General features: G+C 35.8%; 2 protein-coding genes and 1 pseudogene across 3 annotated transcripts; 1 reads left to right on the top strand and 2 right to left on the bottom strand.

Moving 5' to 3' along the window:
* Positions 1-1,829: 1,829 nt before the first annotated feature.
* Positions 1,830-7,618, bottom strand: LOC106359774 (endo-1,4-beta-xylanase 5-like). The gene is made up of 6 exons (XM_013799412.3): positions 6,276-7,618; positions 6,063-6,109; positions 5,770-5,989; positions 5,517-5,680; positions 2,805-3,692; positions 1,830-2,353 (listed from the first exon to the last, which is right to left on the bottom strand). Exons 1-6 carry the CDS (start codon positions 6,322-6,324, stop codon positions 2,000-2,002), a joined length of 1,722 nt encoding a protein of 573 aa, XP_013654866.1. The 5' UTR covers positions 6,325-7,618; the 3' UTR covers positions 1,830-1,999.
* Positions 7,619-8,447: 829 nt separating this feature from the next.
* LOC106359773 (endo-1,4-beta-xylanase 5-like) lies at positions 8,448-11,880 on the bottom strand. 2 transcript variants are annotated; one of them, XM_048750406.1, is made up of 6 exons: positions 11,600-11,697; positions 11,468-11,514; positions 11,167-11,386; positions 10,901-11,064; positions 9,513-10,400; positions 8,523-9,209 (listed from the first exon to the last, which is right to left on the bottom strand). In XM_048750406.1, the coding sequence occupies exons 1-6, from the start codon at positions 11,649-11,651 to the stop codon at positions 8,850-8,852; spliced, it is 1,731 nt and encodes a 576-aa protein (XP_048606363.1). In that variant the 5' UTR covers positions 11,652-11,697; the 3' UTR covers positions 8,523-8,849. The 2 variants fall into 2 exon arrangements, with proteins under 2 accessions (XP_048606362.1, XP_048606363.1); XM_048750405.1 differs by having other exon boundaries at positions 8,448-9,209; positions 10,901-11,386; positions 11,600-11,880.
* Positions 11,881-14,945: 3,065 nt separating this feature from the next.
* LOC111211909 lies at positions 14,946-17,366 on the top strand (annotated as a pseudogene).
* Positions 17,367-27,758: the final 10,392 nt, after the last annotated feature.

The raw sequence follows: 27,758 nt of genomic DNA, 5'->3' as shown, positions 1-27,758 counted from the left end.
GTTATCAAGGGCTTAAACTTTAGTAAACCAACCTAATTGGTGTTTATGAATAATAATAACCCTCTGGAGTTTCCTCACACAAGACTAAAATTAAAAATCAAACTACTCCATTACAAAGTAGTTGTAAACTTAGCGTCTCAAACTCGAAAGACAATTGAAGGAGATGGGTTGGAGTCCTCAGAAGCCAACTGAAAGCTGTGAGAAGCTGTGGAATTGGTGAGAGGGTGGGAAATATCGAGATTGTAGTCACCATGGAAGAGTGAAGCTTCAAAGAATCCATCAGCATCAGTTAAACCTGTGGTTTGCCCACTAAGCCCTCCCCACTCTCGCAGAAGTTTGTCCACAACGTCTCCGGTGGGTAGGTTCCTGAAGTTGCCATCAGTGAGGCACATTCGATAGCAACCTTTTGGATTATAACCTGCCCATGTCACCATTCCTTTCACTTGCGGATGTGCGTGGCCTTCCCTTAAGATTTGCTCGAAATAATTGGCCTGCAAGAAGCACGAACATCAGACAAATAGGAGCAAAATGGCAGTGTTGGTTCTGGACACAACCGGATGAAACATTTGCATTAGCTTCTAAATTTTAAAAATTTCTTATCAGGGTCGGCTCTGAGCCATGCTAGGTGAAACATTCGCAACAGGCCCCTAAAGTTTTTGAATAAAATTACATACAAATAGGCCCAAAAAAAAAAAAAATTAACCCTCCAAATTCGTAAAAAAAATATTTTTACATAGACCCAGCCATGAAAGCTAGTTAAATGTAATGGTTACACCTAGAATATTTTTAAATAGATAAAGTTACTTCTATTTTAATAGTATTGATGTTGGATCAGAGTCAGTATGAATCTTTATAAGTTGATGACAAAAAAAAAAACTTAAATCGGTTAAATATTGGAATTGCTTATAAGTATATATTATTGATTGATAGATGTTATCAAGGGCTTAAACTTTAGTAAACCAACCTAATTGGTGTTTATGAATAATAATAACCCTCTGGAGTTTCCTAACACAAGACTAAAATTAAAAATCAAACTACTCCATTACAAAGTAGTTGTAAACTTAGCGTCTCAAACTCGAAAGACAATTGAAGGAGATGGGTTGGAGTCCTCAGAAGCCAACTTAAAGCTGTGAGAAGCTGTGGAATTGGTGAGAGGGTGGGAAATATCGAGATTGTAGTCACCATGGAAGAGTGAAGCTTCAAAGAATCCATCAGCATCAGTTAAACCTGTGGTTTGCCCACTAAGCCCTCCCCACTCTCGCAGAAGTTTGTCCACAACGTCTCCGGTGGGTAGGTTCCTGAAGTTGCCATCAGTGAGGCACATTCGATAGCAACCTTTTGGATTATAACCTGCCCATGTCACCATTCCTTTCACTTGCGGATGTGCGTGGCCTTCCCTTAAGATTTGCTCGAAATAATTGGCCTGCAAGAAGCACGAACATCAGACAAATAGGAGCAAAATGGCAGTGTTGGTTCTGGACACAACCGGATGAAACATTTGCATTAGCTTCTAAATTTTAAAAAGTTCTTATCAGGGTCGGCTCTGAGCCATGCTGGGTGAAACATTCGCAACAGGCCCCTAAAGTTTTTGAAAAAAATTACATACAAATAGGCCCAAAAAAAAAAAAATTAACCCTCCAAATTCGTAAAAAAAATATTTTTACATAGACCCAGCCATGAAAGCTAGTTAAATGTAATGGTTACACCTAGAATATTTTTAAATAGATAAAGTTACTTCTATTTTAATAGTATTGATGTTGGATCAGAGTCAGTATGAATCTTTATAAGTTGATGACAAAAAAAAAACTTAAATCGGTTAAATATTGGAATTGCTTATAAGTATATATTATTGATTGATAGATGTTATCAAGGGCTTAAACTTTAGTAAACCAACCTAATTGGTGTTTATGAATAATAATAACCCTCTGGAGTTTCCTTACACAAGACTAAAATTAAAAATCAAACTACTCCATTACAAAGTAGTTGTAAACTTAGCGTCTCAAACTCGAAAGACAATTGAAGGAGATGGGTTGGAGTCCTCAGAAGCCAACTTAAAGCTGTGAGAAGCTGTGGAATTGGTGAGAGGGTGGGAAATATCGAGATTGTAGTCACCATGGAAGAGTGAAGCTTCAAAGAATCCATCAGCATCAGTTAAACCTGTGGTTTGCCCACTAAGCCCTCCCCACTCTCGCAGAAGTTTGTCCACAACGTCTCCGGTGGGTAGGTTCCTGAAGTTGCCATCAGTGAGGCACATTCGATAGCAACCTTTTGGATTATAACCTGCCCATGTCACCATTCCTTTCACTTGCGGATGTGCGTGGCCTTCCCTTAAGATTTGCTCGAAATAATTGGCCTGCAAGAAGCACGAACATCAGACAAATAGGAGCAAAATGGCAGTGTTGGTTCTGGACACAACCGGATGAAACATTTGCATTAGCTTCTAAATTTTAAAAATTTCTTATCAGGGTCGGCTCTGAGCCATGCTAGGTGAAACATTCGCAACAGGCCCCTAAAGTTTTTGAAAAAAATTACATACAAATAGGCCCAAAAAAAAAAAAATTAACCCTCCAAATTCGTAAAAAAAAATTTTTTACATAGACCCAGCCACGCCCCCCCCCCCCCCCCCCCCCAAAATCTTATGCATAAATCAAATGCCCCAAATAATCAAATGCCCCAAATTATCAAAAACTTTTTTTTATCAAGATTAACCTAAAAATGTCCCCACATTTCAGATCCAGCCATGCTATACTGAATGGGACGTAATTTTTCGTTGGGCTTACAAACGAATATTATGTATGAGTTACCTGAACATTTGGAGGAGCTGCGACGTCGACCTCAGTGAGCCAAATAGGCAAACCAGTGGCAGCAAGAGTGTCAATAGCTGATCTCATATACGGAATGTTAGGAGTACTGAAATGACACTGAAGACCGATCCCTAAAGGAATGTTTCCGGCCATATGAATAGATTGAAGCTCTCTAAGCTTCTGCAAATACCTTGCTGGAGTAGCAACCGGGTCCCCCGGTTGCTCTAACGTATTGTATTCATTCATAAACATTGTAGTCTTTGGATCAAGGGCATGCGCCTGCGCAAAGACGTTGTAAGAGGCTTTGGGACCAAACTTGCTCTCAAGGAATGAGAAATGGAGATTCTCATTCACAACGTCCCAACCCGCAAGCTGGCCTTTGTACCTTGTGACCACCGAGAAAACCCTTCTCTTCACGGCGTTGTAGAGATCGGATACGCTCAAAGCGTTCACCCAACTAGGTTGATAAATAGGGTTGTCCCATATAATATTGTGGCCACGAATAGCGATCCCATGTTGCTGGAACAATTTCACCATCGCGTCTGCGGTCGAGTAATCCTCTTTGCCTCTTACAACTTCCGTGCTGTACCATTTCATCTCGTTCCCGAAAGTTGTCACGGTGAATCTCTTAGTGAACCAGTCTTGGTATGCTTGGTTCCCAAGTATGTTATTTTCTACGGCGCACCCGAATGGGAACCCGAGTCTGTTCTGTAAGATGGAGATGGTTGCGTTCGGTACTGGCTCACCGGCGCTGTTTACGGCTCTGATCCTCACGGCTCCTTTCCTCTTCATGTTAATGCTCTGCTCGTGGTGAGAGTTCCATTCTTCTTGTGTGAATGGTTGCAACGAGACGCTGTCCACCCAAATCTCAGCGCTTATGTCCTCGCTCTATACATGACCATGACAATAAGTCAATAAGAATCATCATTGGTCAGTTCTCTGTTTCCAGTTACTTGTAACGTTTTATTTTTGACATTTTAAAATGTACAGAAACATAAATCAGAAATTACTTTTCCCAAATAAGTCCTTCCTTTTCAAAAATAAAGTTTAGTCTTCTTGTTGCAATATTCATTTTAAAAAATATACTAGATTTTGACCCACGCTTGGAAATCGCGGATTTAGTTTCAGACTTAAATAAACAAATTAAAATGAATGCTATACTCCATCCGTTTCAATTTAGTTGTCGTTCTAGAGAAAAATTTATGTTTCAAAATAAGCATTGTTTAGAATTTCAATGCAAAGCTATATTAACAAAATTCTTCTATTGGTTGAAATATGGTTAGATGTATAGGTAATTATGTTTTTATTTTGGAAATATACAAAATCATATATTTTATTAATCTGTGTGCAGAAACCTATAACGAAAATTAAAATGAAACGGAGAGAATATAAGATAGTGTATAAGTCTGGGAATACTTATCCGGAATCAAGGAACCAAACCATACCATACTGAAAAAATGAAATCAAAATTAAATTGAATTTCATAAATAACCGAGCAGATCCTATATCTGTGGAACAAAAATATTGAAATTGAACCGAGAACCGAATGAATATCTGAAGTTTTAAAATACAAATCATTTACCTATAAATATATTATATTTAATTTCTAAATAACCAAATATCTTAAAATACTATTTATAAACAGAATTACCCAAAATATAAATTATCCGAATAATTTTTATTGAAAATATAAGAAATGTTTTCATATCCGATATGGACTCGCGGTCGAACCATTAAAACCTGTGGCCGTATATAATTCGGATATGGTTATGTTCCTCATATGGCATTCTATTAGATGTTCTACCAACTGATACATTTTACGAAATTCGGATTTATAGAAATTTATTAGCTAAAAATATTATAAAACCCAAAAAAATTTCATTAACCCGTGAACCGACACTGGTTGACCGGTCAAAACCCAGAAAAATGTTAATATGTTCTTATAAATTTATTTAACTTCTCATATATTTTATAATAGAACATAAAACTAAATAAACTATTTGATTTGTTATATAAGGTAAATGCATTGTATTTATGTTATGCATTTTAATTTATAGGATTTTTAATGTTTATCTAAAGTTAAATTTATGAATTTTGAAATTAAAAGATTTGGTTATCACACATTTGAACAAAAATATATTATACCATAAAATAGATATGAGAATACAAAATTTATTATCGTGATCATGGTTCCCTTACAAAGTTATTAAACTTTTATACTTTGAATAAGGGTTTAGGGTATAACGATTGATAGGATATCACTGACACATGATACATATACACATGAGTTTTTATTATATGGTATATAGCAGTATATATGGATTTATGTTTTTGATATTATAATGTGACATTGGCAATAAATGGGGTAAGATAGAAGAACATGTTAAGATATATATAGTAAACTAAACCGAGCACAAATCATAACTGACCGATTTCAATTAATTTCTTGGATATTTTATATCGGATTCATTAAGATTAGGTGTATTAAAAGGCAAAAAAAACAAAAGATAAATAAAAGAATTTATTATGATATAGTTAGAAAAATATAAGGGAAGACCAAAAAAAAAAAGATTAGTCTAATGAAAGAGTGCAGCAACCTTGCATAAGTAGATTTTTTTATAATCCTTTTCTTTTAATGGTATAGATTAAAGTAGTATAGTTTTTCGTTCGACAAACAATCTAGACCACGACTATGTTTGTATATGGAGATACCTCAAATAAGAGATCGGCGGGACCAGATTCATCAACAGTGAGACCACCTTTGAGCATGGACCAGCATTTGGATTCAGCAATAACTGAACCGGCATGCTTATATTCACCATTCTTCTTGAAAACGGCTCTCACAGGAGCGTTCCCTTGGCTTACTTGTAACCAAGCTACAAGTAACATATAACATTTAGCTGGGACAATGCTTACAAAATTCAAAGAGTGTTAGCCAAGAAACAAAATTTGAAATTATATGTACCAGAGAAAGTGTAGAGAAGTCCCTTTTCCAAATAAACCATTTGAGAGACGCTATCATAAGATTGATTCCTCCCTCGTGCAATAACAAACTTATTGCCTCCAGATTCTGTGAAATCGACTTTGACGTTTCCCAGTTGTGACCAGCCCTGTGAACCATTTTGTAGTTCAGGGTTCACGATGATTCCTCCATTGTACTGTGGTTTATTAGGGTTCCCTAGACACTACACCAGAACAAAAGGAATCAGAAACATAACTTCATAATGAACATTTCTGAAAGAACGCATAATTGCTTACCTCTATCGTTGCCGAGTAATCATATGGTACGTACTTTTCTTCACAGCCTGCAAAACGTTTTCACACAAAATTATATTATGTTAATTATTTATTTTTCGTTAATACCATGTACAAGCATAAACTATATGTTGATAGAGAAACCTTATAGGAGATTCAATTTAACATAACAACAATAATCGTATATGGAAATCAGAGGATAAGAAGGGGAACAACTTGATAGAGAAAGGCAGCAGAAGGCAAGCAGCAGCAACAGAAGCTTCATTGTAGAACTAAAGAATCACTTGATGATAATTATGGGTTTCAAATAATATTTATACTATTTTTCTTATGGTCGTGATATAGTGAATTAACAAAAAAAAAGACTATATATACTTTATAAATTTTTACCTTAATTATCTTGGACAAAGAAGTTCTGATACTTATCGCCCAAGTAATCTTTCATAGAAAGCAAATAAGTATAGTCAGTAAAAGAGTTCAGATATGTATATCCTATATATTTGTTGGTATTTCAAATTGATTTGTTTCCTTTGATATAGTTTTTACCATAATTGTTTTGGACAAAGAAGTTCAGATACTTACCGCCCCAGTAATCTTCAACAGAAAGCAAATAAGTATAGTCAATAGTCAATACATATGCCAAAAAAAGTTAACAGATATGTATATCCTATATATTTGTTGGTATTTCAAATTGATTTGTTTCCTTTGATATAGTAGCCAACCAGGACGGGTCTTGGACATCACAATGTGAACACTATTGTTGGTCCCCCCAAATTTGAAGGGTTACATACATAGATATAAACTAAATTGTAAAAGAAAAAAACATTAAACTTATTAAAAATTATCTTTAACCACTAAAATCTTAAGACCGGACTTGTTCTAATTTCATTTCATTTCTAGTATTATCATATTATGATATTAGAGAATTGTTTTACATTGTAAATTGTAATCAATATTAGAATAATATTGGACTATTACAAGGCAACTAAAGATAAGATTTCAATAATACAAAAGACTTAGAACATTATTAGTGGTTAGATACTCTCAAGAGTATCTATCTCACCAAGAGTATCTATCTCACCATTTATAATATTTTTATAAAAAATTTAAATATTTATTTAACAAGTGTCTTTGGATTTCTCAGAAAATTTTTTTTGAGTACCTCAAATGAGATATCCATTTTAAATTACTTTCTCTTACTTTAAAAATAACAATATTTTTCAACTCATTTTCTACTTATTTTATTGCTTAGAATCTCTTTGAGAGATCTTCATTTTTCTACAAATTAGATATATATTAGTCTACATAGTGTTATATTTTTCTAGTTTTTATTGGTTTGGCGCTAGTTAGACAATTTTAAAGTTATTTTTGTTTAGATAGTGTTCTAAATATATTTAAATGTTAAATCTCTCAAAAAATTTCAAGATTTACTATCTGATGGTTCCTCATGTAGAAATAAGATTTATTATCCGTGTTCACCGGCGGAGGATTTTGAAGTTCTAAGAGCATCTCCAAAAAAACTATGTATTTTAGAGTTTGCAAAACTTTATATTTAAAGTTTCAAGGAATTCTTTTCCAAAAGCAAAACTTCAAATCTACATTCAAAATTATTTGTAATTTACACTATAGTCCTTATATTTATCATAATTAATATAAAACCATAAAACTTTTATAAATAACTAGCACATATAGAAACATATAGAAAAATATTATAGTAATATTAATAAACTCTTACACTAAGATATAAAATTATAAATAAAAATACATAATTAAATATTAAAGTACAAGTAAAATATCACATTATTCCATAAAAATATTTCCGTAATGCTCTATCTTGATTACACAAAGTTTTTTTGGACAATATTTTAGAGGCTCCGAAGCAAATTTACTAAACTATTAGTTTTATTGTAATATTTAAATTTATGCAATAATTATGTCTTCGTGTAACTTTTTAAAATATTTTTTATTAATTTTGTTTTGTAATGTCCTTATTGTCTAATTCTAGTTATCAAATATTATAAATCTTGTTTAATATTTTTTTATGTGTAAAATTTGAATTTATAAAAATAAATTTGAAATATATATGATATATAAAATTTTTAAAGATTAAAACGATAAATGAAAAAATAACTTAAGAATTATAAATATGATGTGTAATTAATTATAAGGACCAAAATGCAAATAAAAATTTGAAACTTCAAATTTGGAGTTTTGAATGGTGAAACTTCATTTTAAAACTCTAAATTTGAAGTTTTGAAGTTTTTTTTTGTAGAGAAAAAAACTCTATATTTGAAGTTATAGAGTTTATTTTGGAGATGCTCTAACAATGAAATAGGTAGTGCTCTAGGAAGAGGTAACTTAAACTTTCTGTTATAGCCGCATAGCGTAAATAATGGTTTGCCAGTTTGGTTTGCAAATCTTTTATTTATTTTTACACTAAACCACATGAAAGTCTCATAGTAATCATAGATCATAATATAAGATAATTACTAAAATTGTTTATAAAAATTAATGATTAGAAATTTTTTTTACTAAAATTAAAGTCTCATCCTAAAATTATGGAGACAAATAAGCATTTTACAATATGATTGATAAATTTCATTACAATGTGAAAGGCTTATGCATTAAGAACACAGCCCAAGGATGCTCATGATTAGCACTTGTGGGTTTCGGCAGACACGGATATATATATACCATGTCTAGACTAGTAACAAAACATACTATACATCTGCCACTATTCTTACTTAGAATCAAGCTACTGAAATATAAAATTCTTATATACTTGGCTACTTAAAGACGAAAGGCAAAAGATGATGGTTGAGTGTTTGAGGAGACATCAGAAACCAACTTAAAGCTGTGGGAAGCTTTAAAATTGGTGAGAGGATGATCAATCTTGAGATCATAGTCACCATTGAAGAATGAGGCTTCAAAGAATCCATCAGCATCAGTGAAACCTTTGGTTTGTCGGCGGAAGCCTCCCCATTCATGCAGAAGTTTGTCGACCACATCACCGGTGGGTAGGTTCTTGAAGTTTCCATCAGTGAGGCACATTCGGTAACAACCTGTTGGTGAATAACCTGCCCATGTCACTATTCCTTTAACACGAGGATGTGCGTGGCCTTCCCTTAGGACCTGTTCGAAATACTTGGCCTGCAAGAAAACCGAACATCAATCAGATAATGATGTGCTCAGGGCCCTAAACAAAATAATGGATGTGAGAGACGGGACTTTTTTTTTGTTAACTAGGAAGAGTTTGGGCCTTAGGCTTAGGCAATAATCTTCCTCTGTCTAAAAACCAGTATTTGCGAACGCCAATAATACGGCTCAAAACATTTTTTCCACCGGGCTCGAACAAGGAGCTCAATAGGACTAATCCCTTTGGTTAACCACTAGCCTACAAACCAGTGGTAAGGACGGGACTTTTGTTAACCATTATAAGAGAGTAAGAGTTACCTGAACATTCTTAGGAGCTTCTACGTCGACCTCAGTGAGCCAAATAGGCAAACCAGTGGCACCAAGAATGTCAAGAGCTGATCTCATAAAGGGAATGTTAGGAGTCTTAAAATGAGACTCAAGACCAATCCCTAACGATATATTTCCACGAACCACGATAGATTTAAGCTCCCTAAGCTTCTTCAAATACTTTGCTGGACTAGAATCTGAATCCCTCGGTTCCTCTAACGTATTGTACTCATTTATAAACTTAGTTGACGTTGGATCAAATGCTTGAGCCATCTTAAAGATGTTATAAGAAGCCTTAGGACTCATCTTTTTCTCAAAGTACGAGAAATGAAGATTCTCATTCACAACGTCCCAACCCTCAAGCTGGCCTTTGTATCGTGAAGCCACAGATGAAACCCTTCGTTTCACGGCATTGTAGAATTCACGACTAGAGAGGGCGTTTAGCCATTTAGTTTGATACTTAGGGTCGTTCCATACAATATTGTGACCACGTACAGCGACCCCGTGCTTCTTGAAAAATCTCAACATCTTATCAGCGATCGAGTAGTCCTCTTTGCCTCTGACTACTTCGGTGCTGTACCATTTCATTTCATTGGCGAAAGTTGTCACCGTGAACCTTTTAGTGAACCAGTTTTGGTATGCGTGGCTCTCAAGTATGTTCTTCTCTACCTCGCAGCCGAATGGGAAGCCGAGTTTCCTCTGTTCTATGGAAAGGCTTGCCTTCTGCACTGGCTCGCCTTTGCTGTTTACGACTCTGATTCTCACGGTTCTCTTTCTCTCCTTATGAATGCTATGATCTTGGTGAGAGTTCCACTCCTCTTGTGTGAATGGTTGCAGTGAGACGCTATCTACCCAAATCTCAACCCTTGTGTCGTTGCTCTACACATGAGCAATGAAACCAGACACAAAATAAACTCGCTGAATGCGAAAACTGGCGCTTAAGTGAAGATAATATTTCAAAATGTGAGAAACCAGGTCCGGGAAAAAAAGTTGGAAACCCGAATTTGCGGACTAAATGCAAACAGAAAATCAATGGAAAATTATCTGAATGGATCCTATATGGTGATACAAAAATCTATTCGAACTCAAAAGGATACCCTTAAAAATTTTAAAATCTGAAAGCCCGATCCGAAGATATCTGAACTAGAATTAAAATAACTGAAACCATAATAAATATTGGTTACAAAATGAGTCTTGGCATGTACATTCGTAACTGAACCCGAAGTGTTATTATACTAATTCGACCCAAAATAATCGCCGGACGGGGCTGCTAAGAGACTGAAACCCCAAAATCTGAAAAATCCATAAAACCGGACTCAACCGAAAAGGATAGCCGAACGCAAGACTGTGAAAAGCACTCGGGACCATGATATGATTACCTCGAAGTAGAGTTCGCCAGGGCCAGATTCATCAACAGTGAGACCACCTTTGAGCATGGACCAACATTTGGATTCAGCAATGACCGAACCTGCATGCTTATATTCACCGTTCGTCTTGAAAACGGCACTCACTGGAGCCTTTCCGTTGTTTACTTGTAGCCAAGCTATGAGGAACATGAAAACAAAGCAGGCCATTGTTCTGATAGGGTTTACAAAATTCGAAAGAGTTTGCTCCAAGAAACAGAAAAACCTATTTTTATTTTTACCAGAAAAAGTGTAGAGACGTCCCTTTTCCAGATGAACCTTCTGTGAGACGCTGTCATGAGGCTGTTTCCTCTCTCGTGCAACAACAAATTTATCGTGTCCAATATCTTTAAATTCGATTTTTGCGTTTCCAAATGGTAACCAAGCTTGTGGACCATCTCGTAGGTCAGGGTTCACGATGATTCCTCCATTGTACTGTGGTTTTAAAGGTTTATCTAGACACTGCACCAAAACAAAACAAAAGACAATAATAATTTAAACAAACATGTCCAACTTCAGAAAATTGAACATAACATTGCTTGCCTCTACGGTTGCAGAATAATCATACGGTACAAACGTTGATTCACATCCTGCAAATGTTTTCAAACATAAACAAAATATTCAATATTAAAAAGTAGAAGAAAATAAGAATCATATGATAAGATGGAGAACAACTTGATAGAGAAAAGCTCCAGAGGGCAAGCAGCTGCAGAAGAAGACGCTTCATTGTGATGATAATGAAGTTTTGTTTTTGTTGATCTTATTTTTATGACTCTCCCAAGATCTTGATATAGTAAGAAATCTATACTATTCTTGAAGATCTTGATATAATTGATGAACAAAAAGAAGTTTACTAAACAAAAAAAAAAACAAAAAACAAGCTTTACTAATCTTGATTGCCTTGATAAATATTAACTATTATCAACTTTTAAATATACTAGTTTTGGTAAATAAAATTCAATATATTTATCCATGAACTATCAATAGAAGCACCATCTTAAAATTGTAAGTGATTTTCAAAGACTTAAAACTTTAAGCAAGGAAATTATAGTCTAGTGCGTACATAATTAAACAAAAGTATAGTTGACAGAAAAAAAGTAAACAAAAATAGTCAATAATCAACAGTTAGATATGTAAACTATAAAGTTCCTAAAAGAAACACACAAAATGACAAAATTAATCTTAAATATTATCTGTGAAGCCATTTATCCGGTTATAAATGTTTCAGTTATGTTGGTTAAGTCTTGTGGTTAAGTATTGAACATTGGTCTAGTTCCTCTTTTTTTCATTCTAAATATACACGAGGACTATTTCCCAGAATATTTTGTTTCCTCTAATGTCGACTCGTTGTTATGTTGACACAATTTCATATCAATGAAAAGGATTTATTAATTTTGTATAAAATGTAATTAATTCCTGGTTTTACAAATTAGATATTTTGTATAAAATGATAATTAAATCTTGGTGATTTGTTTGTCTCTATTAAACTAAAGCAAAGATGGAAAAAGTAAATAATATAAATTCATTTATTACATATACTAAAAAAATTCATAGAAGAAAAAATGTCTGCAAAGTTGATCCAATAGAATATTACGACATCATATTATTTTTGCAACTATAGAATCTCAGATTTGATGCTTTACTTTAAATGGTCGTGGATATACACAATGACCAGGATCATCCCTGGGATAAAGTTGGTAAAGCCCACGCTGTGGTCGCCAAAATTATTTTAAATATTTAGTACATTTCAATGAATTGGTTGTAGCCTAGTGGTTGGAGATAACATAATGGGCAGGGTTCCAATCATGAGCTCCTCATTTTAGAAAAAAATACATTTTTGTAACTGTGTTTAAAAGTTTTGGGTTTTAGGCGCCCACAGACAACGGGTTGGAAATGACAATGACTCACAAAATGGAAAGGAAGTACGAAACAAAAAGTGGTAAAGAGGACCAGTCGAGACATGATAACTTGACAGTTTTATCGTGGACATGGCAAAGTCACGTAGGAACAATTGTGTGTATCTTCGGAGCATTGACGGATTCTCTGATTGCGTTGATGATTATTCTCTCGGAGGAGGGGCAAGAATGTTGGTAGAAATCTCAGTGGAGCTAGTAGAGGTTGTTCGATAACTTGAGCAATGGTCGGGCTGAGAATTTTTGGGAGCTACAGACGATTTAATAAAGATTTCAATAGTTTGAGCTTTTAAATTTTTTTCATAAATTTGTGGGTCTATATATATAACTTTTTCAAAAAAATTAGAGATTTGAGGCGATTTGACTCAAAACCGGCTCCAATACAAAGACATTAAATCATCGTCGAAGGGACGTTTTTTTAAGACGGTGAAGAAGAGAGAAAGAAGCGGGATATCTATATGAAATCATAGATATGCCCTTGATCGTAAAGTAATTTGTTCGGCGGTTAGTTAGCTATCAGTTAAGTCTTCATGTTAGGAAGTCCCTAAGAGCACCCGCATTGAAGATGTATGGGGGGAGTTCACACAGAAATCATAAATATTTTAGCAAGATTTTAATAAAAAAGAAAATTTTAATTAATTTTTGATCTTTTTCAATGTAAAATTTTTTATAAAATTTTAGGTGTCTTAATCCAGTGTTTCACTTCGCTATGCTAAGACCACCGCTGCCTCTGCAGGTTCGTCCACAAGGTAGTTGGACTCCCGTGTTCCGCGTGACAAGTTGCAAGCAAACGAAACTATTGGGCCCAAGAGTGAGATCTTTCACGATGTGGGCTTTACGTATCACACGAAACGGTCCACTGAGATGTGCCCTCGGGACACAAATTTGCCTAACATTTTTTGGACTATATATTGTACTTCTAGTTACCAAGAGAAATTTGTTCCAAACAAAAAAGAAGTTACCAAGAGCAATTGTTAGTCACGATCAAGCTGATCACACCTCGAGTTGATGTAACCGACGTGAGAAGGAACAGATGCGGAAACAGATGAATAAAATCGATGTAATTACGACACAAATATTTAACGTGGTTCATCCCTAGGACTACGTCCACGGGCAAAGAGAGATCTTATTATTGCAGGCGATATTGAGTTTACAGAGTGCAAATTTAGGGTTACTTCGAATACAAGATTTATATAGTAGCATCTCGCATCTAAAACCCTAGACTATATGGACTCATGAGCCTAAGTCCACGATCAGATGTAACATCCATAATAACTTGATGCAACACTCTTGATGCAACCGAGTCGGTATAATGTACATGATGTAACATCCATCGCCTAGATGTAACATCCAGATTCAAGGCATATCAACAAATCTCCACCTTTACTTGAATCCTCCCAATAACAGATGTACCAGATGTACCTTCAAATGCCAGATGTACCAGATGCGTGTCTCTGCGCCAGATGTACCAGATGTACCAGATGCGCCATCAGCTCCAAATGTACCAGATGCACTTTCAAGTGCCAGATGCGCCATCAACGCCAAATGTACCATCGCTCTCCTTGCCTCAGATGTCCCTTCGGACCAGATGTGTTGCTATGACGAACCAGATGCCCTTTAACGGTCAAATGCTCAACTAGAGCCAGACGTTCGTCATCAGCCTGATGTCCCAACGGACTAGATGTCCCAACCTTGGTTAAAAAAGCGTGCTAAGGCGTCGCTAAGGCGTGAGGCGACCTTTGTTTGGGGGTTCACCGCCTCGGAGTCGTGAAGCAAGGCGAATTCAAGAAAGCGTTGCTTCAACCTCGCCTCGAGCCGCTTTGGACGCCTCACGCTTCATCACGCTTCGTTGCTTTGACGACTAAAACTTATTTTACATTTTTAAAATAGGAATTATGATTGAGATCATATTTACTTTCTGTTTATGGTTCCAAAATATCAATCTACGTGAACTGGCTAATTGATTTCTTTACTTTTTTGAAAGAAAAAAAATCATCACGACTCTTGCACTGTCCAAGTATCTCTTTCTGCTTGCACTTCTTGTTCTACAAACCTTTTGGTTCTTGTTTCTGCTCTGTTTCAAATCTCTCTACTCTTTTCTTCTCACCATGTCTACTTCAACTAAACAAATGGATCCAGCAAGAAAATATGCAACTGCTGATGCTAAGAAATTAGGTTGTTGGATATGTAACTTTTGTGGTAAAACCATGAATGGTGGAGTTTTAAGGGTCAAACATCATCTGGTTGGAGGCTTCTCTACTGTAACTCTCTGTCCTAAAGTCACTGATCATGTGAGGGAAAAAATCAAAGCCTTCCTCTTAAACAAGGCTAATGCTAAAGCTGCTCTCCAAATGCAACAACCAGCCTTTGATTATGATGAAGAAGTAGAAGAACCACGCCCATCTCAGCCTAATCTGAAGAAACGTAAGGGTCCTATGGACAAGTTTGTTGGTCCTACTCCTCCTGATGTCTTGAAAGGAAGAAAAGACAGAAAAGATATTTATGGAGTATGTGATAAAGAAGAAAGGAACAATGCTTGTAGAGCTATTGCAAAGTGGTTCTATGATGCAGCGATTCCATTCAATGCCGCCAACTATGACAGTTTCAAGGAGGCACTTGAATTAGTAGGTCGATATGGTTCTGGTTTTAAGCCACCAAGTATGTATGAGCTGTGAGGTCCTTTCTTGATTAAAGAAGTTAAGGAAGTTGAGAATCTGCTGGTGGAACACAAAACAGAATGGGCAGCAAAAGGTTGTTCAATCATGTATGATGGATGGCGTGATTCAGTTGTTCAAAAGGACATCATCAACTTCGTTGTCAACTCTCCAAAGGGATCAGTTTTCATCAAATCAGTTGATGTTTCAGAGGCTGTGAAAGACGCTAACTTGCTGTTTTGCATGCTTGATCGTATGGTTGATGAAGTTGGAGAGGCTAATGTTGTCCAAGTGGTAACTGACAATGCATCAAACTATGTTAAAGCTGTTAAGTTTATTTGTGTCTAATCTTTATGTGTTTTTGATTATGTAGTTATTATGAATCTAACTGAATCTTTTATTCTTCTAATTCGTAGGGAAGCTACTAAAGGCCAAAAGAACTCATCTATATTGGCTTCCTTGTGCGGCACACTGCATTGATCTCATGTTGGAGGATATAGGAAAGATTCCTTCAGTTAAGGCTACAATAAGAAGCTGCATATTCATGAATGGCTACATCTATGGTCATACATCTATGGTGAATATGATGAGAATGTTCACAGACCAGGGAAATCTGCATAGACCAGCAGTTACTCGGTTTGCTACGTCATTCATCACACTTGGCCAGTACTACCACCACAAGAATAACTTGAGAAAGTTTGTAACTTCTCAAGATTGGAATGATGCAAAGTGGTCAAAAGAAGCAGGAGCAAAGAGGGTGAAACAAATCATTATGCAAGAGAGCTTTTGGAGAAATGTTCTTTATGCAATCAAGTTGACTGAGCCATTAGTTAAAGTTCTTCGATTGGTAGATGGGGAGAGAAAACCAGCTATGAGGTATATTTATGAAGCAATGGATAAAGCTAAGGAGAAGATTTCCGAAAACTTACTGTGGAAAGAAGATCAGTACAAGCGTGCTTTTGAAATAATTGATGAAAGATGGAACTGCCAACTCCATCACCCTTTGCATGCTGCTGGCCACTTTTTGAATCTTGAGTTTCAGTACAAAGGACCAGAAGTGAATTGTGAAGAGGTTATGAGAGGATTATATGACACCATTGGAAAGTTGGTTCCTGAAGTTGCAACTCAAGATCAGATACTTAAAGAGCTGGATTATTTTAAGAGTGCTTCTGGACTCTTTGGCCATCCCATGGCGATAAGACAAAGGGAAACAAAGGCACCAGCTGAGTGGTGGTTGTCTTATGGAGCATCTACTCCAACACTTAGAGATTTTTCTGTAAGAATTCTAAGTCTCACGTGTAGTGCAACAGGCTGCGAGAGAAATTGGAGTGTATTTCAGCATATCCATACCAAGAAAAGGAATCGCTTGATCCAAAAACGGTTGAATGATATGGTTTTTGTTAAGTACAATCGTGCTCTTCAACGTCGTTACAATCTGAAAGATACAATTGATCCCATTGACCTAGAAGAAATTGATGAGGGTAATGAGTGGCTGGTAGGAACAATGGATGGAGAATCTACTGATGGTGTTGATCTAGTATTTGAAGATGATGATTTACCATGGGAATTGGTAAGCAAGGCATGTGGAGCTAATGAGCCTAGTTACACTACTAGAGCAACTTCAAATAGGAATGAAAGAGGAAAGAATTCATCCACAAGCTCAACTCCAAGTCAAAAAGCTTCTCAAAGGACATCTCAAATGATGTTGATTGATGAGGATGATGACAATGAAATTGAAGAAGATGTTAAAGCTGGGGCTAATAAGTATGTGGACGTTGATGAGTATGTAGGCAGCGAAGACTATGATTCTCTGTTTCAAGATTTTGTTGGTTTGATTTTCTGTTTTAAGACTTTGCTGGTTTGATTCTCTGTTTTAAGACTTTGCTGGTTTGATTCTTCTGTTTTTTTTTCACTTTGTTGGGATTAATTCTTCTGTTTTTTTAACACTTTGTTGGGATTAATTCTCTGTTTTTAAGTTTTATTTTATGGAGATTTATTTATTTTAAGTTTTAAATGGTTAGATAATTACAAAGAACAGAAGATCTGAATGATGTATATGTTCTAACTACTAATCTTACGTACATGTTAATATAACGCTTTAAATTGGCGACGCGTCCCGAAGCGACGCTTTAGCGTTGAGGCGAGCTTGAGCTTTTCATCGCCTCAGGGGTTGAAGCGCTTTTTTAAACCAAGGTCCCAACGGACCAGACGTCCCAACGGACCAGACGCCCCAATGGGCCAGATGCCCCTTCGGGCTGGATGCCCCAACGGGCTAAACCTTATACATGGTGAGATGAACATTTGCAGTGCACGAAATACTGATAGGTTCACTTGAAGACATCACGAACCATGTCAACACCTCATTAATGTAGGCCTTTGTGACAAGAACAACTCCTTCTCCCTATCTCTGAAGATCTCCATCCCTAGAATCTTCTTTGCTGCACCCAAGTCCTTCATCTCAACTTCAGAACCCAGAAGCTCCAGCTTCTCGGTGTCACACTTCTCCTCAGCTATCATCATGTCATCCACGTCGAGTACCAAACAGATGAACGCCGCATCCCTAAACTTACTCACGTAAACACACCAATCATAAGGACTTCTGATGTAGCTCAACTTGATTATATAGCTGTCGAATCTCTTGTACCATTGTCTGGGAGACTGCTTAAATCCAGAAAGTGACTTCTGAAACGTACACACATAGTTATCTTTTCTAGGAACTCGACAACCATCTAGCTGAGTCATGTATATCTCCTCTAGCTCTCCATGAAGAAACAATGTCTTCACATCAAATTGCTCAAGCTCCAAGTCCTAACGTGCTACCAGCGCTAGCAACACTCTGATGAAAGTATCTCTGACCAAAGGTGAGAACATCTCATTGTAGTATACTCCCTCTCTCTGACTTACCTCTTGCAACAACCCGAGCTTTATACTTAACTTTTTCTGCCGATGATGCTTCAACCTTTATCTTGAAGACCCACTTGTATGTAACATCCCTTCTCCCCGATGGTAATGTGACCAGATCCCATGTATGATTCTTCTGATAAGACTCCACGTCTCTCATTGCAACATGCCATTTCTCAGACTCGGGACTAGAAACAACTTCCATGTAAGTGGATGACGCATCCACTTCCTCTGCAACCTGATGTGCATAACCCACCATATCGTCGAAGCGATATCTCTCTGGTGGCCTGACATCAACCCTTCTTGGTCGATCCTTCGCGATGTTATGCTTTGTAGCATCAAGCGGTTGAGTCTCAGTAGACTCCAACTGAACATCTTCTACACGCTCCTCTTGATTTTCTGTGAGTTCCTGCACATCAATCACTTCATGATCATCTTGCAGCTCCACCTGTTTATCAGTGCTACCCTTTTCTGCTTCTGAACTGGACCCTGAGCTTCTAACCATAGATGTTTCATCAAAGAAAACATTCATGCTTAGAACCACTTTGTTTTCTGATGGAGATCATACCATGTATCCCTTGATTCCATCACCGTAGCCCATAAACACTCTTAAAAGTGAATATTCAGCAGATCTACATGACCACACCTCAGAAGGTATCCTGCACTCGATGCTTGTGTGGGGACCAAAAGTTATCAAGTAGCAAGCCATGTTAACTGCTTCAGCCCAAAACCGCTTCTCCAAACCAGCACTCGAGAGCATGCACATCGCTCTCTCTAGCATTATATGGTTTATCCATTTTGCAACATCATCCCGCTGTGGTGTTCTCCTGTGTGTAAGCTGCTTGGCAGATGTTGCATCCTTACAAAACTGTTTAAACTCTTCTGAGCAGAGTTTTAAACCAATATCAGAATGAAGCAGATCTTGCTTCGACAGATGTTGCATCCCACGATCACCCATATGTCCAAGCCTCATATGCCATAGCTTATTCATATCTTCCTCTGGGATCTCTGGCGATGCAACATTTGCTGAACTGGTAACCGTTGTACCCTTTAGCAAATACAGGGTACCGTTCATGAAACCCTTCAGAATCACATCAGAACCCATGTAGACATTCAAAACTCCATCACCACCCGAATATTTGAACCATCTCCTGTCCAGAAGACTCACGGATATCAAATTCTTCGTCATTGATGGAACATGCCTAACCTTGTTCAATGTGCAGAATCTACCATCATGTGTCCTGAGCTTGATTGAGCCGATCCCAACAATCTTGCAGACAAAGCTGTTTGCCATCTTAATCTTGCTGTAAAGTACCTCTGTGTACTCTGAAAACCACTCTCTCCTTGGTGTCATATGGTAGGATGCTCCCGTATCAAGAACCCACACATCAGAAGAGAGTGTGTGTTCGTGCACAACAAGAGCGATATCATCGTCAGACTTGGTTTCATCCTCGGCTACTGCAACAGACCCAAACTGCTGCTCCTTCATCTTGGGACAGTCTGACTTCCAATGTCCCTTCTCTATGCAATAGTTGCAAATATCAGATGCTTTAGTACCCCTTGGAAACGACTTCCTATCTTTCGAAGTCCTTCTGTTCCCATGTCCCTTCACACCACTGACAAACAACCCCGATGCTTGAATGTATATCCCTGAGCTGGATGCCTTATGGCGCAATTCCCGACTATGAAGCGCCGACCTAACTTCTTCCAGTTTCATTGTATCTTTGCCAAAAATGAACGATTGCACGAAGTTCTCGAAGGAGTTCGGCAGAGATACCAACATGATTAGTGCCGCGTCTTCATCCTCCACTTTAACATCGATGTTACGCAGCTCCAGTAATATCGAATTTAGCTTGTCAAGATGGTCGCGAAGCTCAATATCTTCTTGCATACGCAAGGCAAAGAGGCGTTGCTTCAGAAGTAGCTTGTTCGTCAGAGATTTTTTCATGTCCAAACTCTCCAACTTCTGCCACAAGCTAGCAACCGTTTTCTCATCCGATACTTCGATGATAATATCGTCTGCTAGACACAACAAAATTGTTGAGAACGCCTTCTCTTCCAGAGCCTCCAAATCAGCTGCTTCAGATTTCTTCTCTGACAATGGTCCCCATATGCCTTGTTGCTTCAGCAACGCCTGCATCTTGATCTACCAAAGACTGAAGCTATTTCTCCCATTAAACTTGTCGATCTTCGCGATTATTCCAGACATCTTCTCACAAGATCACAAACCCCGAGCTCTGATACCAGTTTGTTGTAACGGACGTGAGAAGAAACAGATGCGGAAACAGATGAATAAAAGCGATGTAACTACGACACATATATTTAACGTGGTTCACTCCTAGGGCTACGTCCACGGGCAAAGAAAAATCTTATTATTGGAGGCGATATTGAGCTTACAGAGTGCAAGTTTAGTGTTACTTCGAATACAATATATATATAGTAGCATCTCGCATCTAAAACCCTAGACTATATGGACTCATGGGCCTAAGCCCACGATCAGATGTAACATCCATAATAACTTGATGCAACGCTCTTGATGCAACCGAGTCGGTATGATGTACGTGATGTAACATCCATCGCCTAGATGTAACATCCAGATTCAAGGCATATCAACACGAATTTTGTTCTGTTTCAGAATTTATGGTGTTTGAGTAATTACAGTTTGAAGCAAAAACAACTTCTATTTTTCTTAAAACAATGTATTTTGCTATTTCTTCATCTAAAATAGAAGTGAGATTTGTTTTAATGTATATTTCTCTATAGTACCAATTTCCAAATATATAGAAAAAATAGTAATCTTTACTTTAGAAGAAGAAATATAGATTAATTGGAGTAATTTTGTTTCAAAATACTATTATATAGACAAATATAGAGGTGAATTGAAAATGATCTAATGACTAATATTATAATCACCACTTAAAATTTGTAAGTCTAAAACGAAAATTTTATTTCTCAGGCGGTTCTATTTCTTTTTCAACAGATTATCTAATTAGTTTATCCTCGGAATCTCTACTCTATCTCCTCTTTCAGTGTCAATTTGCATAAGAAGTCTGGAATATCACTGTGGTCTACACAGTACACCCTTGACAGCGAACCAATTATCATCTTTCAAAGCCTCTCTGCTAGCCTCACTCAAACTCACCAATCTACCACTGCTAGGAACCCCCACCAACTTGTTTCCGTGGATCTGTTGGACTATCTGGTGTGCTCGTAATTAACTTTGCTTCCAAGACAGAGCTATAGAATCTAGAATTGTATAAAACTCTTTTTTTTTAACACCAGAATTGTATAAAACTCAATAATAAGAATAACTCTCTTATTAATCTCTTAAGTAAAACTCACTCAAAAACCTTATGCTTTCACACAATCACAAAACTCATAAGTTATGCAACACCCCTGCATCTCCTTATTTATACTATTAAAGCAGAATTCCTACTAGAATTCTGCCCTTAATTTTTCAAGTTAATTACAAGGAAATGCCACTGCCTTTCCTTTAAAAAAAATGAATTACGACCATTTATAACTCGACCAATCAGAAACAAGAGTAAGCTTGACCAATCAAAATGTCAGCACCATTTCAGCCCAACAATTTTAGCCTATTTCGTGTGAAGTGTAAACCCAACTTATTAAGCCCATGAACCATTCGTCTATAACGTATGTAAGAAAATTTTACCGATGTACAAATTATATTGGAGTTCATTCCAAATGCCCATGCCTTATTTAAAATTTTAATTTATGAAGTCGATAAAATAAATTATTTACATTGTATTATCACTTTAATAATTCCAAAAAATATGAATATCGATTTTCAACCAAAGGTGTTACAGTATATTCCGAATTTAACAAATTGTGGATTTCTATATAAAGTTCTGTATAATTTGGTTTTATAATTGTATTGAACTTTTAAACAGCCACTAATTTAATTTCCCTTTGAAACAAAATCAATTCCAAGTATATTCTCTAACTCATTCCTTTTTTTTTGCGTATTTGCTTACAATAAATTTAAAGCAGAATATATAGAAACAAGAATTTACGATTTAACTAAAATCACGGTCCCTAATATAACTAAACTAAAATCACGGTGCTCAATCACTAACAAGATTATACGATTGAAGTAAAATTAACGTGACGAACACACAGAAAATATCTTAGGTTTGAAATTGGTAACCGAATTTGCCTAATAGTAATCATAAATGATATCGAAAATAAAGTTCACACAATCTGGTTAGATACGATTTAGAGTATCCCCCAAGTTTCTCCTATAACTTAAGTACCTCTCCCTTTAACATATAGATATTATTATAAATAGGCAACGCCCTATTCCTATTCAAACCCACACCGTCAAACAAACTATGGCTTCAAACATGCAAATCCAAATGACGAAAGCTTCTACGAAAAGTTACTGCCATTTAAGACTTGAGGCCCTCGAAAAATACATGATTTATTCATGTGAAGGTTCTACACTCTTGAAAACAAAACATACAACTATCAAGGGAAACCATAAAATTCATCTTGGCTGATGAGAATGTAAGCGTTTGTTTACTCTCTACTTACTACAACAGAATATATCAGACTAAAAGTCTAAGAACTTTCTATTTAAATAAATAGTTCTTTTTACAATTGTTTAAAGGAACTTATCTTTCACGGTTGTATTATATATCCTTTCCTCTCTTGCAGCCGGAGCAGACAATGAATCCACCATTGTTCTTTCTCGTGGTTTCCATCTGAAATAAACAGAAAAATCAGCAGGATTCTTTATTTTAATTAAGATAACATTCCAAACATAAAACGAGTCTTCCTCAATCAAACATGGTATCTTCGATGGTACTGTCAAAAATTAATTTTCTAAAAAACAACAAATAATCACAGAGTTACAAAGAATCATAGGAGAAGATTATACAGTATAAACCAGGTTTCTTCAGATTTATGCAGAATCCCCGACGTATGATGATAGCATGGTAATCGTCTGTTCCCTTTCATAATATTTCAGATCTAAGAACAGATTCATCTGTATGTTACGATCTGTCAAAAATCTCATTACGACTCTGTATTTCAGATCTAACAAAAACAATTAACAGATGAGGAAATGATAGTAATACCTTTTGATTTCGAGTTTCTGAGTTGTTATTTACTCAGGCAATAGTCGACTATCTTTGATTTTCACCATGGGGAACGATTTGATCCTCGGTTAAGAATCTGTCCTTTTTTATCTTTCTTTCCTTTCTGTTCTTTTTTTTCAACACGTAAACGGTCTTTACGACCAAGTACTAAATTGGCCAAAAAAAAAAACGACCAAGTACTCGACTTGGATGGGTCAAGTTTACGAAAAAATTATTTGAGCCCAATACGCTGATTAATATTTTTTCATATGGGCTCTTACGTCTGATAATTTCTAAAACTTAACATGTATAAACATATTTGAGCCCAATACAAAAACATAATTATTATTTTCTAAAAATTAACATGTTTAAACATATAAAATAACTATTAAATTTTCTTTTTCCAACTAACAATTAAATATATAAATAATTTACACATGTCTTTTAAAAACTTCAAATATAAATAAATCGAGTACAAAATTTTAAAACTTATATTATTAGAAATTATCATGTATTTATAAAACTCTGTGTTATTTTACAATAAAAACACAATAAATATTTATAAAATCAAATATTAAATTTAGACTATGATAAAAATATATCGTAAGAACATGGTCCAAACCGAAGTCAGTCCAGTAAGAACGGTATAAAGTAAGTGAGTAACACATTTTGATCTTGAAATAAACAACCTATATCATCAATATATTATAATAATGAAAGTATTTATGAAAGCGCGGGTCAAAATCTAGTATATAAATTAAATTTCCTAAACTCACTAGAAAACACATATTTCCTTTTTCCTAATCCTAAACTCATTAGGATAACTTATTTTGATATTTCCTAATCCTTTAAACCATAATTCGGTAAGATTAAAAATTAACTTATTTCTCAAGTTTCCTTTTTCTTCGAGTTTAATCCAACAAGAGCAGCTTCACCACAAGATACATTATAAAAAGAAATTGTTGCAGCTAGAGAATGGGATCAGTCCCAAAACACGTAGGTCCCTACTCTCTCTCGATCACCTCCAGCGATACCTCCTCAATCTGAATTATTGATCTCCATCATATGTCATATCGATGCAGCATAGAAATTAGACACATATACGGTGGGACATGGCTGGATCTTCGCCGATGCCCAATCTATTGAAATCAACAGAGGATCGCTCATCCAATCTCATGTTTCTTCTGCTCCCATGGTGGAAGCCCTAGCTGTTCGAGGAGCCTTGATGCATGCTCTATCTCTCATATTTCACACATCTTGCTTAGATAAGATTTTCAAGTGTTCGTCAAAGCTATCAACTGGAATGAGGTTCTACTGAACTCTTTGGTGTCCTTTTCGGATAGTTCCTCTTGTCTCCTCTTTCCCCTTATGCTATATTTCCTTTGTTGCAAGAGTTTTTAATAGGCATGCAGACTTTAGCCATATCATGCCTTTGTAATATGACTCTACTACCGGACTCTTCCTTTTAAAGCCCACCATAGTTTAATGAAAGTATTTGTATTTCAAAAGAAAACGTAATTTTAAGGATATAGACCTGAATAAGAAGTAGCAACCTAAGAAAAAAGGTAAATCTGTTTATAATCTAACAAAAATATAAGAAAAAAGTAAATGTATCTAATCTAACAAAAATCTGAATATTGAAGGGGTTCTTAATAGATGTCATTTCAGTGAACTCTTTTATAGATTCTTGTAATTATAAGGGAAAATTGGAAAAATTGGACACTTTGAACTTTGATTTGTCATAATAGGATTTGTAGAAGATGTTTTAGGAAATTAGGATTTTAATTCCTGTAAATACCATACTACCCTTAATTTTGAATTATTATTATAAATTGTAATTTTTGTAATTGATTTTAAATGTTAAAATATTAAAAGTTAAAAATAACAAAAATTTAAAATAGACAAAAGGGAGACGTGGCCACCCCTATACCCTAATTTATTTTTCTTCTTGTCTTCTCCGCCGCAGAGTCGTGGCTCTCTTCCATGGCGATTTAGGGTTCAACGGAGAGAAGCCATGTTCTTCGTCGGTGTTTCATCTGCCCGTAATCTCTAATCTCGTCTCTGTAAACACAACAATTGGTTCCTCGAATGTGGCAAACCACGCCTATTTTTACACATGTAAGTCCTATCACGCCTATCTTCTGCTTTCTTTCTGATGTGTCTATTGTTCGGTTTTATGCATGATAAAACCTGGTTTATATACTTGTTGTTCTGACTTTTTATGGTTTATTGCTGCTCATCAGGTTGCTGATTATCTGAATACTACAAAAGAATCCCTTCTGATGAAGATGGCGTGGGAGATGATGAACCCTGAGTACAAAAAGGTATTTTTGCTTTCATCCTGTCTTTTGATCTTCTTGATTTCTGCTAACTGTTATGTTGACGTTCTTGTTAATGATACTTACATTTTCTATCGATTATCAGGGAATGCAGAGGAAACCTACAGCTGTGAAAAAAAAGATCCTATTAGTAAGACTACTGCTCCTCCTAGTAAGAAAACTTCTGCAACCACAAGCCTAAGCAATGCAGAAAGCGAAAAGAAAAAGGTCAGTGCTACTCTTCCTCCAGCTTGTTTCCTGTTATAGTTTGATATATCTTTGGATCTTTTTTAGTTTTTCATCTGTAGCTAAATTTCTTGTGTCTTCTTGTGTACATAGACTTAGTGCATATATCAATTTGGATGTCTTGGATAAGCTATTTGATGATGTAAGTTTACCCCCGTCTCTCTAGCATTATCTGTCACATTATCTAGCCTCTTGTTTCTTTGTGTAATCTCTTATGTGTATTCACTTCTGTGTAGGAGAACTCTCCAAAGATGACTAAGTTGGAGAACCAGTTGTTGTTGGTGACCAAGTGAAAAATTCACAGAAAACCAGCAAAGAAGAATGCCTTTTGGAACCTGAGGGCTCTGAAGAAGATGCACCAAAAGAAGATAAACCAGTTTGGAACAATGATTACAGTACTGAAGAAGCTAATGGAGAAGAGGACGAATTCTATGGCGGAGCTGATCTTGAATATGAAAATCAAGATGAAGCAGAATATAATGAATATATTATTTTGTGATCTCATCTTACATTGTGAATTGATCTCAACAACATTGATTATTATTACTTTTTTGACAAAAATCTCTGAAATTACATTCATCATCTTTCCCAATCTAATAATGAAAGCCTTCCACACTGTTCAAAAGAGTGCGTCTCTATTTTATTGTCCTCTGCAGATAGAGTAGTAGTTTCTAATGGACTAGTAGTTTCTAATGTTACCATTCGACCACACCTTTCTTTGTCTACTACGAAACTCCACTCTTCACTGCAACTAGACATCCATTCACCAAATTTAACATAGATTAGAACCATGTTGTATTGATAGAGAGAAGAGATGATTTTGTGAATAAAGAAGAGAGAACACACAAAAAACGAAGAGATAAAGATCGTGTGAGAAGGAGAAAAACGTGGGAGAAAATATTCTACGAGATATTTATGGAAGATTTAGTTTAGATTTAGGAAACATCTTTAACCCAATATGGAAGTTTCCATATTTTTCGGATTTCTTGTAGAATATATATCCTAGCTAATTCAGAACACAGTAGAGTAGATGTGAAACATATTCTTCCTTAAGCGACACATAAGGTAAAAGGCAGAACATGTTATAGCACAAAATATAGAAAAGGTAAATCACTGTGTTGTGGTTATATGTCATTATCAAGCTGTAGGTAAATACTGAAGACATCTTTCTTGATTATAACGTTTCGAATTATAGCTTTGTTAGAATATATAAGAAAGGCTAGTTTACATTGTATACCCAAGATATATCTATGTATAAAACTTAGTATCCGATTTCTAGACTAAGTAGATAACCAGAATGAGTATTCTAACTGTAGCTAGAAGATAAAATAAAATATGATTTCACTTTAAAAAAAAAACTTTTAAACATATATATTGTCATACTTATGTTTCCAATAGTTTTCATATTTTTTAACATTTTTAAAATCCAGTTTACTATTTTTCCCATAAAAAAAGGTAAAATATGTCTAGAATTGCCCAAAATATTAGAAGTTTTATTGTGACAAACGTAAACTTGAAAATCTAAACATAACATGAAACTTATAAAAAGGCAAAAGAAGAGTAATCTCAACACGAGATAATTTGAAACACCAAAAAAAGTTATAGTGACTTTAAGACGAGACAAAATAAAACAACAAAGTGAAACAACAAAACATGGTTCTAATGACCTTAACTGTAGAGAATCGACCTTGACTGCTTCTTGT

Source organism: Brassica napus, chromosome C3 (genome assembly GCF_020379485.1).
Source record: "Brassica napus cultivar Da-Ae chromosome C3, Da-Ae, whole genome shotgun sequence".
NCBI classification, from domain to species: domain Eukaryota; kingdom Viridiplantae; phylum Streptophyta; class Magnoliopsida; order Brassicales; family Brassicaceae; genus Brassica; species Brassica napus.
The sequence above is the reverse complement of the archived record's forward strand: the minus strand, read 5'-3'. Positions and strand labels throughout refer to the sequence as shown.